The sequence below is a fragment of the Mobula birostris genome, chromosome 32 (genome assembly GCF_030028105.1).
Source record: "Mobula birostris isolate sMobBir1 chromosome 32, sMobBir1.hap1, whole genome shotgun sequence".
Lineage (NCBI taxonomy): Eukaryota > Metazoa > Chordata > Chondrichthyes > Myliobatiformes > Myliobatidae > Mobula > Mobula birostris.
In genome coordinates this window covers 8879264-8893456 of record NC_092401.1, presented here as the reverse complement: position 1 = coordinate 8893456, position 14193 = coordinate 8879264, and the positions used below count along the sequence as shown (strand labels likewise).

The 14193-nt window shown below is 50.1% G+C and overlaps 1 protein-coding gene across 6 annotated transcripts in view; it reads left to right on the top strand.

Annotated features, from left to right (window-relative positions):
• LOC140191253 (3',5'-cyclic-AMP phosphodiesterase 4B-like) overlaps positions 1–14193 on the top strand; it is a 316368-nt gene that overhangs the window by 281385 nt on the left and 20790 nt on the right. For 5 of the 6 annotated variants that reach the window (XM_072248489.1, XM_072248488.1, XM_072248490.1 and 2 more), the window contains one exon: positions 6792–6885. In XM_072248489.1, the coding sequence (XP_072104590.1) occupies positions 6792–6885 (94 nt within the window). Of the gene's footprint in view, positions 1–5416; positions 5909–6791; positions 6886–14193 lie in introns of those variants that run through there. The other variant, XM_072248493.1, reaches the window with a different exon arrangement.

The following is a 14193-nucleotide window of genomic DNA, read 5'->3' as shown; positions in this document are numbered from 1 at the left end:
CTCTCTCCCCCTCCCTCTCTCCCCCTCCCTCTCTCCCCCTCCCCCCTCCCCCTCTCCCCCTCCCCCTCTCCCCCTCCCCCTCTCCCCCCTCTCTCTCCCCCCTCTCCCTCCTCCTCATCCTCACCCTCTCACTCTATCCCCTCTCCCCCTCATCCTCACCCTCTCACTCTATCCCCTCTCCCCCTCCCCTCTCCCCTCTCTCCTCTCCCCTCTCCCCTCTCCCCTCTCCCCTCTCTCCTCTCCCCTCTCCCCTCTCCCCTCTCCCCTCTCCCCTCTCCCCTCTCCCCTCTCCCCTCTCCCCTCTCCTCTCTCCCTCTCCCCCTCTCCCCCTCTCCCCCTCTCTCCCTCTCCCCCTCCCCCCTCCCCCTTCCCCTCCCCCTTCCCCTCCCCCTTCCCCCTCCCCCTTCCCCCTCCCCCTTCCCCCTCCCTCTCCCCTCTCCCCTCTCCCCTCTCCCCTCTCCCCTCTCCCCCTCCCTCTCCCTCTCCCTCTCCCTCCCCCTCTCCCTCCCCCTCCCCCTCCCCCTCCCCCTCCCCCCCCCTCTCCCCCTCTCCCCCTCTCCCCCTCTCCCCCTCTCCCCCTCTCCCCCTCTCCCCTCCCTCTCTCTCTCTCTCCCTCTCTCTCTCTCCCTCGCCATCCCTCCCTCTCTCCCTCACCCCTCCCTCCTTCCCTCTCTCTCCTCTGTCTCTGTCTCTGTCTCTCGCATTCCTACACATGAATCAGAGGGGAAGTAATATTTATCCCATGCTATTTGCTGTACTATGAGCCTCTCTGCTAAAGGTGTTAACCCATTTCCCATTTCCTTTGCTGACTCCCTGGGGTATTAGTGACGTTGATCAAGCCTCTTAAGATCTGTTTGTGTATATTTGGGAAACGCACTTTAGCAGCTGTGTTTCAATGTCTTTGGACGCTCTGTACTTTCCACTAGCTAATGGGAAATTATTGGCTGTTGGGTGTGGGTGAGTGGGAACTGGAGTGTGGGGTGGGGGTGGGGGGGGGACCAGACCGAGCCAGGATAGGACAGAGGGCACAGAGAGATGGCGAGTGGTGTTAACTGTAGTGGCACGTCCTGCTGCTTTGGCTTTGTGAACCTTGGATGCCATCCACACTGACTCCATCCTTTCCCCGGTGTCTTGCTGAGGCTCAGCTCCGTCCATTGGTACTCATACAGACCCCAGAAACACGGGACTGCTGAGGCTGCTTTAAGTTCAACTAGTGGGCAGTACTGGCAGGCGTCTTTGTAATCCCTACCACCAGGACCCCTCCCCAGCCATCTGGCACCTTCAAGCTCTATCAGTCTGTTCATAAGCCACCGCATGCATGGACCACAACAGCTGTCGACTTGCTCTACTAGGGAGCGTAAACGCTCATCAAATCACATCCTGTGCTGAGTGTTGCAACTCTTGGGTCCTCACAGCCCTCTTCCATCTTCTGATTCCACTCCTGTGTGATCCTGACCCAGTTGAATGCCAATTTTCTCCCTTGCTCTCTCATGGTCCAGCCTCTAAGTGGCATCGGGGATGCTCTGATACCCATAGAAGGGGCTGATAGAGTCATGGCTGAACCCAACCCACCCTCATCCACATCCTACAGGCATTGGACACAGTGCTTCGCCACTGACCCAGTACCGGTTACAGTCTGACATATTCCAGACACGGGCAGAGTCTTGGGACCATTCATTCAATTCAATCTCTTCCAAACAAGACATGGGATGTGGGATGTCTTTTATGGAGAGTCTGGAGAACTGGGGATGTTCTCCTGTGAGTAAAGAAGGGAAGTCTGGATAGAGGCTTCCAAATCAGGAAGGGTGTTTGATAAGGCATACCAGGTGAAGCGACATTAGGTTGTGGGAAGGGGGCTGCAGTGACTGGAGGTTCACAGATTGGAAAAGAGGAGCTGAGGAGAGACGAGACTTGCTGAGGGAACCTGGAATGTGTTTCCTGAGAGAGTGCTAGAAGCAGATTAAATTTGAATCTGATTTACTGTCACTGACGTTAAACTTGCCACTTTGCAGCAGCAATACAGCTCAAACGTAAATTCACTGTGACTTACAAAAATAAAAAGGAATAACATTCATGGGCTGTTGGACTGTTTGGAAATCTGATGGCCGGGAGGAAGAAGCTGTTCCTGAAAAGGGAATGGATAAATAATGGAAGGAGGAGGACTAGTGGGAAAGGAACATGAAGATGGGACTTTGGAGAGCTCTGAGAGACAGTGTCAGTGTGCCTCCAGCTACCTCTGTCTTTTTATCGTCCTTCATTGCGATTCGCACCCACGTTAGTGAGGCAACCCCTGCACTGGGAACCTGAGCAACACAGGGAATCAGGTTTAAAATCAGAATCAGGTTTATTATCACCGGCATGTCTTGTGAAATTAGTGCAAAAACAGAAATAAAAAAGTAGTGAGGTAGCGTTTGTGGGTTCAATATTCAGGAATCAGATGGCAGAGGGGAAGAAGCTGTTCCTGAATCGCTGAGTGTGTGCCTTCAGGCTTCTGTATCTCCTTCCTGATGGTAGCAATGAGAAGAGGGCATGTCCTGGGTGATGGGGGTCCATATTGATGGACGCCACCTTTTTGAGGCACTGCCCCTTGAAGATGTCCTGGATACTATGGAGGATAGAACCCATGTTGGAGTTGACTAAGTTGACAACTCTCTGCAGCTTATCTTGATCCTGTGCAGTAGCCCCCCCCCCATTCCAGACAGTGATGCAGCCTGTTAGAATGTTCTCCAGGATACATCTGTAGAAATTCTCAGCGTTTTAGGTGACATACCAAATCCCAAATTCCTAATGAAAAATAGCCACTGTCTTTCCTTTTTTATCGCTGCATCATGTTGGGACCAGGTTAGATCCTCAGATCTTGACACCCAGGAACTTGAAGCTGCTCACTCGCTCTACTTCTGATCCCTCTGTGTGGGCTGGTATGCTCCCTTGTCTTACCCTTTGTAAAAGTCCACAATCAGCTCTTTGGTCTTACTGACGTTAAGTGCCAGGTTGTTGCTGTGACACCACTCCACTAGCTGATTTATCTCACTCCTGTACGTCCTCTTGTCTCCATCTGAGATTCTGCCAACAATGGTTGTATCATCAGCAAGTTGAAAGACGCTGTTTGAGCTGTGCCTAGCCACACAGTCATGGGTGTAGAGAGAGTAGAGCAGTGGGCTAAGCACGCATCCCTGAGGTACGCCAGTGTTGATTGTCAGCGAGGTGGAGATTTCTAATCCACACAGATTGTGGTCTTCCGGTTAGGAAGTCGAGGATTGATTTGCAGAGGGAAGCACTGAGGCTCCAGGTTCTGTGGCTTTTCGGTCAGAACTGTTGATATGGTGGTGTTAAATGCTGAGCTCTAGTCGATAAACAGCATCCTGACATGGGTGGTTGTATAGTCCGGGTGATCCAAGGCCACGTGGAGAGCCAATGAGATCACATCCACCGGAGAACTATTGACGTGACAGGCAAATTACACTGGGTCCAGGTGAGTTGATTCTATCCATGACCAACCTTTCAAAGCATTTCATCACCGTGGATATGAGTGCTACTGGGCGATAGTCATTAGGGCAGCTCACGGTATTCTTGGGCATTGGTATAATTGTTGCCCTTTTGAAACAGGTCATCCCGTCAGCGGCTGGCACGACCTCTTGCTTCATCTCTCTGGGTGTTGAATTCACTGGTGTAGCCAAGCGCGGTCTGGGTGCAGTAAGACGGTACGTCAGGGCACAGGGAACCTCAGATACCCCTCGAGGCTGTACCGCACCTCAAATGGGAATGCCACCCCAGGACGTGAAATCCAGCCACCAGACAAATGGTGCAGCAACTACCTGCTTAGCTCAGTATGTAGACTGTGTAGCTGCAGACAGGGCACCAAAACGGCTGTGGAGGTAACCCGTTTGTGAGGATGTGACTGGAGTAACCCAGGTCCCAGTCATCTCCAATATACAGGAGTGAAGTGGGTTCTACTCTAAACTAGGCAGAGCTGGTTTGTCCAGACACATGTGGCCCTTTTTCCCACAGACTGCTACATTTTTAGACCTTAATGACGAACTTTTAGAGTCTAAACATATTCCCATATGGAAGTGGTTATTTCTGACTGTCACTGGGCTCAGTCACTGAGCGCAATTTCCTTAAAGCAACACAACCAAATATTGGTAGACGCACCAGTGTCCACAGCGGCTGCCCCCTGAGGCCGTGACCACCTCCACCCTCCTGCCTCTGCCCCAGCGTGGCTCTCTAATCCGAGGGTTCTTGGGACACCACCCCTAGAGGTCCAATTGATCCTACCAATCCATTACCCGATCCAGATTGTTCCCTCTCTATGGATATTAACCCGCTGCACGTCTGTCCATCCCCACCACGGACGGACCCCACGCCCACGGACAGATCCCCACCACGGACGGACCCCACGCCCACGGACGGATCCCCACCACGGACGGACCCCACGCCCACGGACAGACCCCACGCCCACGGACTGATCCCCACCACGGACGGATCCCCACACCTACAAATAGACCCCACGCCATGCGGATAGATCTCACATCCATGGTAAAACCCACACACTTGGATAATCCATCTACCAGAGATAAATTCCCCCCAAGTGTACAGGTCCCTCACTATTAATAAAGCCGACACCCATAAGCGATTCCATTCCCATGGATACATCTGTCTTCCATGGATCGATCCTGGATTCCCATGCTGTGAGTCAATGGCACTGGGCGGACTGTGGCTGGCGTGGGCAGGTATCTGAGTTACTCTGGGCTGCTGGCAGTGAGGGGTGTCCTCTCGAACCAACCACCTGACTGTCAGATGAGAGAGGCCGTGACAGACTGGGATACCCCACATTGTCCCTGTTCTCACCAGGGACCTGACAGTAAGGAATTGTGGCTCCAATATGGGGTGAGCTGTATAGCTTCCTTACTGAGAGGCCAGCCTGATACGATACTGCCCTCTGACAGTGTGAGATGCCCTCAGTACCGTCCCTCCGACAGTGAGACACTCCCTCAGTACTGTCCCTCTGACAGTGTGACACTCCCTCAGTACTGTCCCTCCGACAGTGAGACACCCCCTCGGTACCGTCCCTCCGACAGTGTGACACTCCCTCGGTACCGTCCCTCCGACAGTGAGACACTCCCTCAGTGCCGTCCCTCTGACAGTGTGACACTCCCTCAGTACTGTCCCTTCGACAGTGTGACACTCCCTCAGTACTGTCCCTCTGACAGTGTGACACTCCCTCAGTACTGTCCCTTCGACAGTGTGACACTCCTTCAGTACTGTCCCTCCGACAGTGTGACACTCGGTACCGTCCCTCCGACACTGTGACACTCCCTCGGTACCGTCCCTCCGACAGTGAGACACTCCCTCGGTACCGTCCCTCCGACAGTGTGACACTCCCTCGGTGCCGTCCCTCCGACAGTGTGACACTCCCTCAGTGCCGTCCCCTCTGCCTGGGTTGCTCTCAGGGTTATTTCCTGATTCCCAATGACTAGATGCCTGGGAAATTCATCATCTATCAGTGAACAAGAGCCCTGGGATTTGGCCAGAGTCCCACGGGTTAGTGATGGCTGTGCAGCCAGCATTCCAAATGTTTGAGTCGCATTTCAGCTGCTGAATTCCGCTCTCTCTTTCCTTGAACTGGTTCTCTGTAATTTCATCGGATCTGCAAGTTCACGGAAGCTGACAGATAATGCAAAGAAAAAGTTCTGGGATTTCACCGCAGCATCATTGAGAGGGGAACAAGAGATTTTCTTATAATCGCTGTGAATTCCCGGTCTTATTTCTTTGTGCTGTTCGTTACCTGTGTCTACGCTGCGGGCAGTCCGGTCCCTGACTATCTCCCGACCCGCTGCAGAGTCTGTGCTCGTGCAACACAGCCACCATGCCAGATTACCTGTTCTCAGTGTGTTGGAGCTACATTAAGGTGAGGTCTGACCGTCAGGGACTGTGTGAGGGGTGGGCGAGGGTGGGTGCTGGTGTTTCGGATGAGGATGAAGAAGTCATCAACAAATGGATCACTATTGAAATTTGAGGAGGAAATAGCCACAGTCAGAGGTATCATCACTGGCTCATAAGATATGAAATGTGTTTTGCTGCGGCCGTATATAAAAATTGCTGTAAGTTGTAAAAAAAAATGCTAACGAAAGGAATAAAAAGGTGTTGTTCATGAACCATTCAGGTCAATGGGACTAGTGGAATAAAGTTTTGGCACAGACTAGAAGGGCCGAATGGCCTGTTTTCTGTGCTGTAGTGTTCTATGGTTCTTTGAAATCTAATGGTTTGAGGGGAAGCAGCTGAATTTACGTTGTTGAGTTTGGGTACAGGGATGGAAGAGAGGCAGTTTTAAAGGGCTTTGTATTAGATGTGAATGGTGGAAAGATCAGGGGAATTTGGGACAAGGGACAGAGGAGTTCGGGCCTGGGGTAAAGCAGAAATGGAACTGCTGAGGGCTAGTCCAAGACTGAGGGGATCCTTTGGCTCAGGATCGGCTCGTGCAGTCGGTAGCCACGTTTCCCACCCTGGGGCGTCACTGCCTGGATCGGTCACTACTGGATGAGTCTGCAGTGGGTCTTGGTGCACCCACCAGTCCGGCCCGGGGGTGGGGGGCTACGTGGAGAGTCGCTCTGCAGTGGGTGGGGCCCTACGGACTTGGAGGATTGTTGCCCATGGACTACAGAGCGACCCTCACAGTTCTGAGGGAGGCTGTGGCAATGTCAGTCGCGGGCACCATGTGTTGTTGGAGGTTGTGTGTGTCGGTGGGTTTGGGGAGCACCCGACTTACATCCCTTCCTCTGTTTCGCCCGCAGTTTAAGAGGATGTTGAACCGGGAACTGACGCACCTCTCGGAGATGAGTCGGTCTGGCAACCAGGTGTCCGAGTACATTGCCAGCACCTTTCTTGGTGAGTGTGGAGCCCTCGCGCGGAGAGACTGGGAATGAGAGGGCGCCCTGGGGAGCCGGGGAGAGAGGGAACACCTTGGGAAGGTGGGGGGGGGGGGGAGAGGCATCTTGGGGAAAAGGGGTAGGGGGAGCATCCTCAGGGAGCAATGAGGGATAGAGCACTCTGACGAGATGGGGAGGGGAGACAAGGAGGGATAGGCATCCCTGGGAGACAGAGAGGGAGCAGCCAGTGGAGGTTCAGGGAGGGAGAACTATATGGTGGGAGGGAGGGAAGGGGTCACTATGGAATAAGGGAGCACCCTGGAAGATAGAGAGGGAGCACCAAATGAGATTGAGGAAGACAGCACCCTTGGGAGATGGAGAGGGAGATTCTTGGAAGATGGGTTCACCCTTGAAGAACATATTGTCTTCAGGATGATTCTACTGATGGAGAAATGTACGTTAAGTGTAACTTTAGGAAAAGAGACGTCCGAGATCAGTTGGGATTTCTTCTATTACGGAACTGTAAATCTCTGCAATTCCTAACTCCAGAGAGATCTAGTCATTAATTACTGGCAAGGCTGCAAGAGAGTTTTGGATCACAGCGTGATGGGGATGCGAATGGAGGTGAGGTCAGCTGTGATCTTATTGAAAAGCAACTCAGCCTGGCAGGCCAAGTGGCTTCCCTACTATTCCTCTGATAGAGGGAGGGCAGTGGGGACGGGCAGGCTGAGACTGAAGCACTTGGGGAGACAAAGAGAGGAGCAGGTGGGTTATGGAGTCCAGCGACAGTGGAAAGAGACCGGGGACAGGGTGGGGCTGCAGGGGATCTGCGGGGAGACTGGTTCTGCTTTCTGGGAGGTCATTTTAAGGAGGTTTGAGATTTACCCGAGTGTAAGTGGACAGTGGTGGATTCCTGTGCTTGCATTTATATGTTGTGTGGGCTTACGTGTGTGTGGGTTTGATGCGTTATATACGAATTTCCGAAAAGATCAGAATCAGAAACTGGTTTAATATCACAGGCATTTGTCGTGAAATTCGTTAACTTTGAGGCAGCAGTAAAATTCAATACCTGATAATAGAGAGAAAACTATGAATTACTGTAAATATATACAGTGTGTGTGTATGTATGTATATACATAGTGCAAAAAAAGGAAATAAAAAAGTGAGGTAGTGTTCACGGATTCAACGCCCATTCAGAAATCGGATGGCAGAGGGGAAGAAGCTGTTCCTGAATCGCTGAGTGTGTGCCGTCAGGCTTCTGTACCTCCTACCTGATGGCAACAGTGAGAACAGGGCATGTCCTGGGTGGTGGGGGTCCTTAATGATGGACACCACCTTTCTGAGGTATTTGATAAAGAACTACATACTGGAGAGAATAACAAGAAATGCAGCAATGGTGAAAGAAAAGTAAAACCTACAAGATGTCGAAATCCAAAATTAGAACAACCCAATATCTGTGGTTAGAAAATCTCCACAGGTTTTAGCAGATGGGCAGAGATAATTCTGGTCATTAGAATCCAAAAGAAAACCTACAGCACAATACAGGCCCTTCGGCCCACAAAGCTGTGCCGAACATGTCCTTACCTTAGAGATTATCTAGGGTTACCCATAGCCCTCTATTTTTCTAAGCTCCATGTACCTATCCAAGAGTCTCTTAAAAGACCCTATTGTATCCACCTCCACCACCGTCACCAACAGCCCATTCCACGCACTCACCACTCTGCGTAAAAAAAACTTATCCCTGACATCTCCTCTGTACCTACTTCCAAGCACCTTCAAACTGTGCTCTCTCGTGCTAGCCATTTCAGTCCTGGGGAAAAACCTCTGACTATCCACACGATCAATTCCTCTCATCATCTTATACACCCCTATCAGGTCACCTCTCATCCTCTGTCGCTCCAAGGAGAAAAGGCCGAGTTCACTCAACCTATTCTCATAAGGCATGCTCCCCAATCTGACCTCTCCTGAAGTTTACAATCGGTTCCTTGGTATTATTGACATTGAGTGAGAGGTTGTTATGGCATCACTCAGTCAAGTTTTCAATCTCCCTCCTGTGTGCTGATTCATCAGCCCCTTTGATACAGCCCACAACGGTGGTGTCATCAGTAAATCGGTATATGGTGTTGGAGCTGTACTTAGCTAGACAGTCATTGGTTTAAAGTGAGTAGAGCAGAGGGCTAAGTACGCATCCCTGCGGTGCTCCTGTGCTGATGGAGATTGTGGAGGAAATGTTTTTGCCAATTCAAACTGACTGGGGTCTACAAGTGAGGAAATCCAGGATCCAATTGCACGAGGGGGTATTGAGGCCCAGGACTTGGAGTTTACTGGTTAGTTTAGAGGGGCTGATGGTTGTAAATACCTAGTTGTAATCGATAAAGAGCATCCTGATGTATGCATCTTTGCTGTCCAGACATTCCAGGGTTGTGTGAAGAGCCAGTGAGATAGCATCTGCTGTAGACGTGTTGCTTCAGTAGGCAAGATGGAGCAGATCGAAGTTGCTACTCAGATAGGTGCTGATAAGCTTCAACACCAGCCTCTCAAAACACGTAATCACTGGGCGATCGACATTGAGACAGGTTGCCACGCTCTTCTTGGGCACTGGTACGATTGAAGCCTGCTTGAAGCAGGTGGGTACGACACACTGCTGGGGTGAGTTTGAAGATATCTGTGACTACACCAGCCAGTTGGTCAACACATGTCTTTAGTACCTGGCCAGGTACTCTGTCCACCGGATGCTTTCCTTGGATTCTCTCTCTTGAAAGCAGCCCGCGTGTCATCTTCAGATACTGAGACCAAAGGATCTTTGGGAGACATGGGGTATGCGATGGTTCCTTCCTGTTCTGGTGATCAAGGCGAGCATAGATGGCATTGAGTTCATCTGGAAGTGAAGCTCTGCTGTCCCCTATTTCGCAAGTTTTAACTTTGTAGGAGGTTTTGGCATTGAAAGCCTGCCCCAGCTGTCAAACATTCTTCGTTGATTCCAGTCGAGTCCAGAATCTCCACTTTGCCCAAGAGATAGCTTTCCGGAGATCATACCTGAACCTCTTGTCGCATTCTTCATCTCCAGACTTGAATGCCTCTGATCTGGTTCTGAGCAGGTTCCGGATGACATTGTTCATCCTGGCCTTCTGATTGGGGTAAACCCTGAACGATTTTGTGGGGACACAGTCATCCACAACTGTTTTAATGAAGCCCTGTAACCACCCCAGTGTAGTCGTTCAGGTCCTCAGACGGCTTCTTGAACACAGCCCAGTATTCTGACTCAGGGCAATCCTACAGCCATTCCTCTGCCTCCCGTAAGCATCTCTTAGCTGTCATGATCTCTGGAGCCTTGTGCTTTAGGCTCTGTCTGTCTGCAGGTAGTAGGAGTACGCCAGATGATCTGACTTGTCAAAATGCATTCTCAGGAAGGACCGATAGGCATTCCTTATCGTAGTGTAGCAGTGGTCTAGTGTGTTCGGACCTCTGGTGCAACAGGTTATGTGCTGGTGATAATTGGTCAGAGTTTTCTTTAAACAGGCCTAGTTAAAGTCACCAACAATAATTTGAAATGTGTTAGAACAGGCTTTTTCTTGTTTACAGACAACATCGTGCAGTTTCACAAGCGCCTGCTTATAATTGGCAGCTGGCGGTATGTAAACTGCGGCCGATTACAAGCAAGCACTCAAGAATCTGCACGCTGCTGTCTGTCAACAGTTTCAGGATCATGGATAAGAACTGTCGAGGCAAATAGAATGGTCTACATTTAATCGTTAGTTGTTCTCGGTCCCCGAATCAAGAAGCCGAAATGATCCCAATATAGTAAAGGCTTCCGTTGGTCTCATGAGACCATGGATCTGTGCCTGGAAAGTCTTCACTCTCCAGGGCGCAGGCCTGGGCAAGGTTGTATGGAAGACCAGCAGTTGCCCATGCAGCAAGTCTCCCCTCTCCACGACACCGATGTTGTCTAAGGGAAGGGCATTAGGACCCATACAGCTTGGCACCAGTGTCGTCGCAGAGCAATGTGTGATTAAGAGCCTTGCTCAAGGACACAACACATTCCATCGGCTGGGGCTCGAACTCACGCTAGTCCAATGCCTTAACCACTTGGCCACGTGCCCACACTTGGTACGTGATCCCAACATACATGCACCAATGAGAATTGACTAAAAAGCATACACTGCCCCCTCTTTCCTTGTCATAATTCGAGGTTCAATCCACTCTGAAAACTGTAAAACCTTCTAGTTGGAAAGCTGCGTCCAGCACCTTCGCTGTTAACCAAGTCTCGATGCTACAAACAGTTGAGCTCTGCCTCATTTGCCTCTGATACAGAAGTCTTGCCCTGAGATCGTCAATCTTATTTTCAAGCGACTGTACATTCGCTAACAAGAAGAGGCAGAGGAAGCCTCATCCCCCTGTGCTTCAGCCTGGTGTGAATCCCACCTCTCCTGCCACGATTTTGGCCTTGGCCTTGGCGTTCACCCTTAAAGCCATCACACTTTAAGGATCCCCATTTAGCCATTGAATGTGGGATCTGAAGGTCATTGATGTGATTTTGTAGTCTGTTGTTAAGAGGAAGCTTACATTCTGCAGATTGCAGTGAAAGTAGTTCAAAAGGAGTATATTTAAGAGGAAAACTGGTACAATTTTCTGCAACCCGCTGAGTTGCCAATGTACACCGGCACCATCTTTGAGATCTGGGAGAAAACGTACATAATATTGGAAGTGGCAGGGCAGGATAGAGAGAAAGCATTCAGGTTTTATCCTAAAGGTTGGCCAGTTGAGTCAGTGGTAAGAAAGGCAAATATGGTGTCAGCATTCATTTTGAGAGGACTAGAATATAAAAGCATAGATGTAATGCTGAGGTTTTATAAGGCATTGTTCAGAATGCACTTTTGGGCCCCTTATTTAAGAAAGGGCGTGCTGGCATTTGAGAGGAGGTCCATGAGAACGATCCCAGGAATGAAAGGGTATCGTTTGAGGCATGTTTGATACCTGTGGGCCTGTACTCGCTGGAGTTTAGAAGAATGGGGGAGGGATTTCATTGAAATCTACTGGGTATTGCAAGGCCGAGATAGAGTGGACATGGAGAGGATGTTTCCAGTAGTGGGGGTGTCTAGGACTGGCGAGACAGCCTCAGAGTACAAGGATGTCCCTTTGAAATGGAGTTGAAGAAGAATTTCTTTAGCCGGAGGATGGTGAATCCGTGGAATTCATTGCCACAGACAGCTGTGGAGGCCATGTCATTGGTTATATTTAAAGTGGAGTTTGATAGGTGTTTGATTAGTAAGGGTGTCAAAGGTTACGGGGAGAAACCAGGAGAATGGGTTTGAGATGGATAACAAGTCAGCTATGTTGGAATTGTAGAGCAGAATTCAGCTCTTACATCTTATAGTCTTATTGAAAGTGGCAGGGCAGGTGAGAGAATGCATTCAATACCCCAGGCTGTATAAATGGAGGCATGGAGTATAAGAGCAAAGCTCTCCTGAAGACCCTTTTTATAAAGCACCAACTTGACCACAACTGGAATACTGTTCAGTTCTGGATGGAGGACTTTAGGCTTAGGAGCTCAAGCAGAAAAAATTTACCAAATTATTCTGGGGGAGTGGCTTTAGTTCTGGTGATAGGATAGCGATGTTGTGGTTCTTTTGAATAAATTTCACACAAGTCAATCATGGGGGGGTGGTGGTATAGAAAGTCAGAAGAGGGCAACTATTTGTTTTGGGGAAGGGGTGAAGATGAGACAAAAGATCCAAAAGTACTGCGAGTCAACTTTTTTTACGCCGTGAGTGATGAGGATCTTGAACAGGCAGTTTCAATTGTACCATTCAGACAGGAACTGATTAAATGCCCGCAGGAATGACTCTGCAGAACGTGTGAGGAGGGCAGATGAGAAACTCCTGCACTTTGTGGAACTTGTCCATTCTGTTACCTTTGTACTAACTTCCACCCTGATCTCAAGTGCACTTGGACCATATCCAATCTCTTTTATCATTTGTAACGCACGCAAAGTGCCAGAGGAACTCAGCAGGTCAGGAGGAGAATAAACAGCTGAGGCTTCAGACCCCGAGACCTTTCATTAGGACTGCCTTTTCTGGATCTGTCTGTTAGGAAACAAGTTGTCCACCGACACTTACAATAAACTCAGTGACTCCCTCAGCTTCCCAGACATCACCCCCCCCCCCGTCTCTTGTATGAACACCACCCCTTTCTGCCAGTTTCAGTATCTCTGACACATCTACTGAAATGAGGCTTTCCATCCCAGTTTATTTGAAATGTCCTTTTTAGGAATCAAGCTTCCTCTCTACTCCGGTTGATGGGAAACCCCCTTAAATTTCCTCTGTTTCCTAGTCTTCTACTCCCACCCACCCTCCCTCCAGAGAGAATAGAGTTCCTTTAGTCCTCATCTTTCAGTCTAGTAGCCTCCACTTCCTGCACGTCATCCTTCATCACTTCCACCAGCTGTAATGAGATCTCAGGTCTCCTTATCTCCACCCCTTTCTACCTGTCGCAGGGACCACTCTTTCAGTATCTCTCATCTCTCCACTGACCCGTGCCACTTTCCCCTTGCAGACACACTTGTTCCTATGCCTTCCCTCTCAGCACCAACCAGGGACCCAAGCAGTCCCTCCAGGTGAGGTAACCATTCACATGCACCTCCTGCAACCTCGTCTGCTGCACGTGGCCTCCTCTAATTCAATAAGACCGGGTTCAGACCAGGCAATAGGTTTCCAGAGCACCTGTGCTTCGTCCACATTGGCCATCACGAGCTCTTAGCTACAGACCATTTCAATTCCCACTTCAGTTCCTACATCAATCTTTCCATCATTGGCTTTCTCCAAGGATGAGGGAGAGACCCAACACAAATGCCTCATAATCTACCTGGGTAGTCTACAACATTAATCTTTTTTTCAATTTCAGTGGAACCTTATCTCTTCTGTCCCCTTCTCTTATGATCTTTGTATGGCCCTCCCATTTGTGTTCCCTTTCCCAGTGTCCCCCTCTGCCCCTCCATCGTCTCTTTCCATTCTCCTGCCCCGTGTGATTCCATTCACCTATTTCCCACACACTTCCCTCACCTGCCCTTCATCTCTTCGTTAAATGTCTCCCGTGTCTTCCCTACTTCTCAGATTCCAGCAGTCATGGATTTTGTATTCCCACTCTCCTTCTGCCTCCACCTTCACCCTCCCCTTGCCTGGCGTTATTTGCCTATTTTTCTTTTTGTTTCTCTCCCTCCCTTGATTGCCTGCATCTATCACCCACCCACCTCTGTCAGCCAATTCTACCTTTGCCTCTCTCCTCACCTGGCCCCTCCAGCCTATCATCCCTCACCCCTCCTGGTCCACCA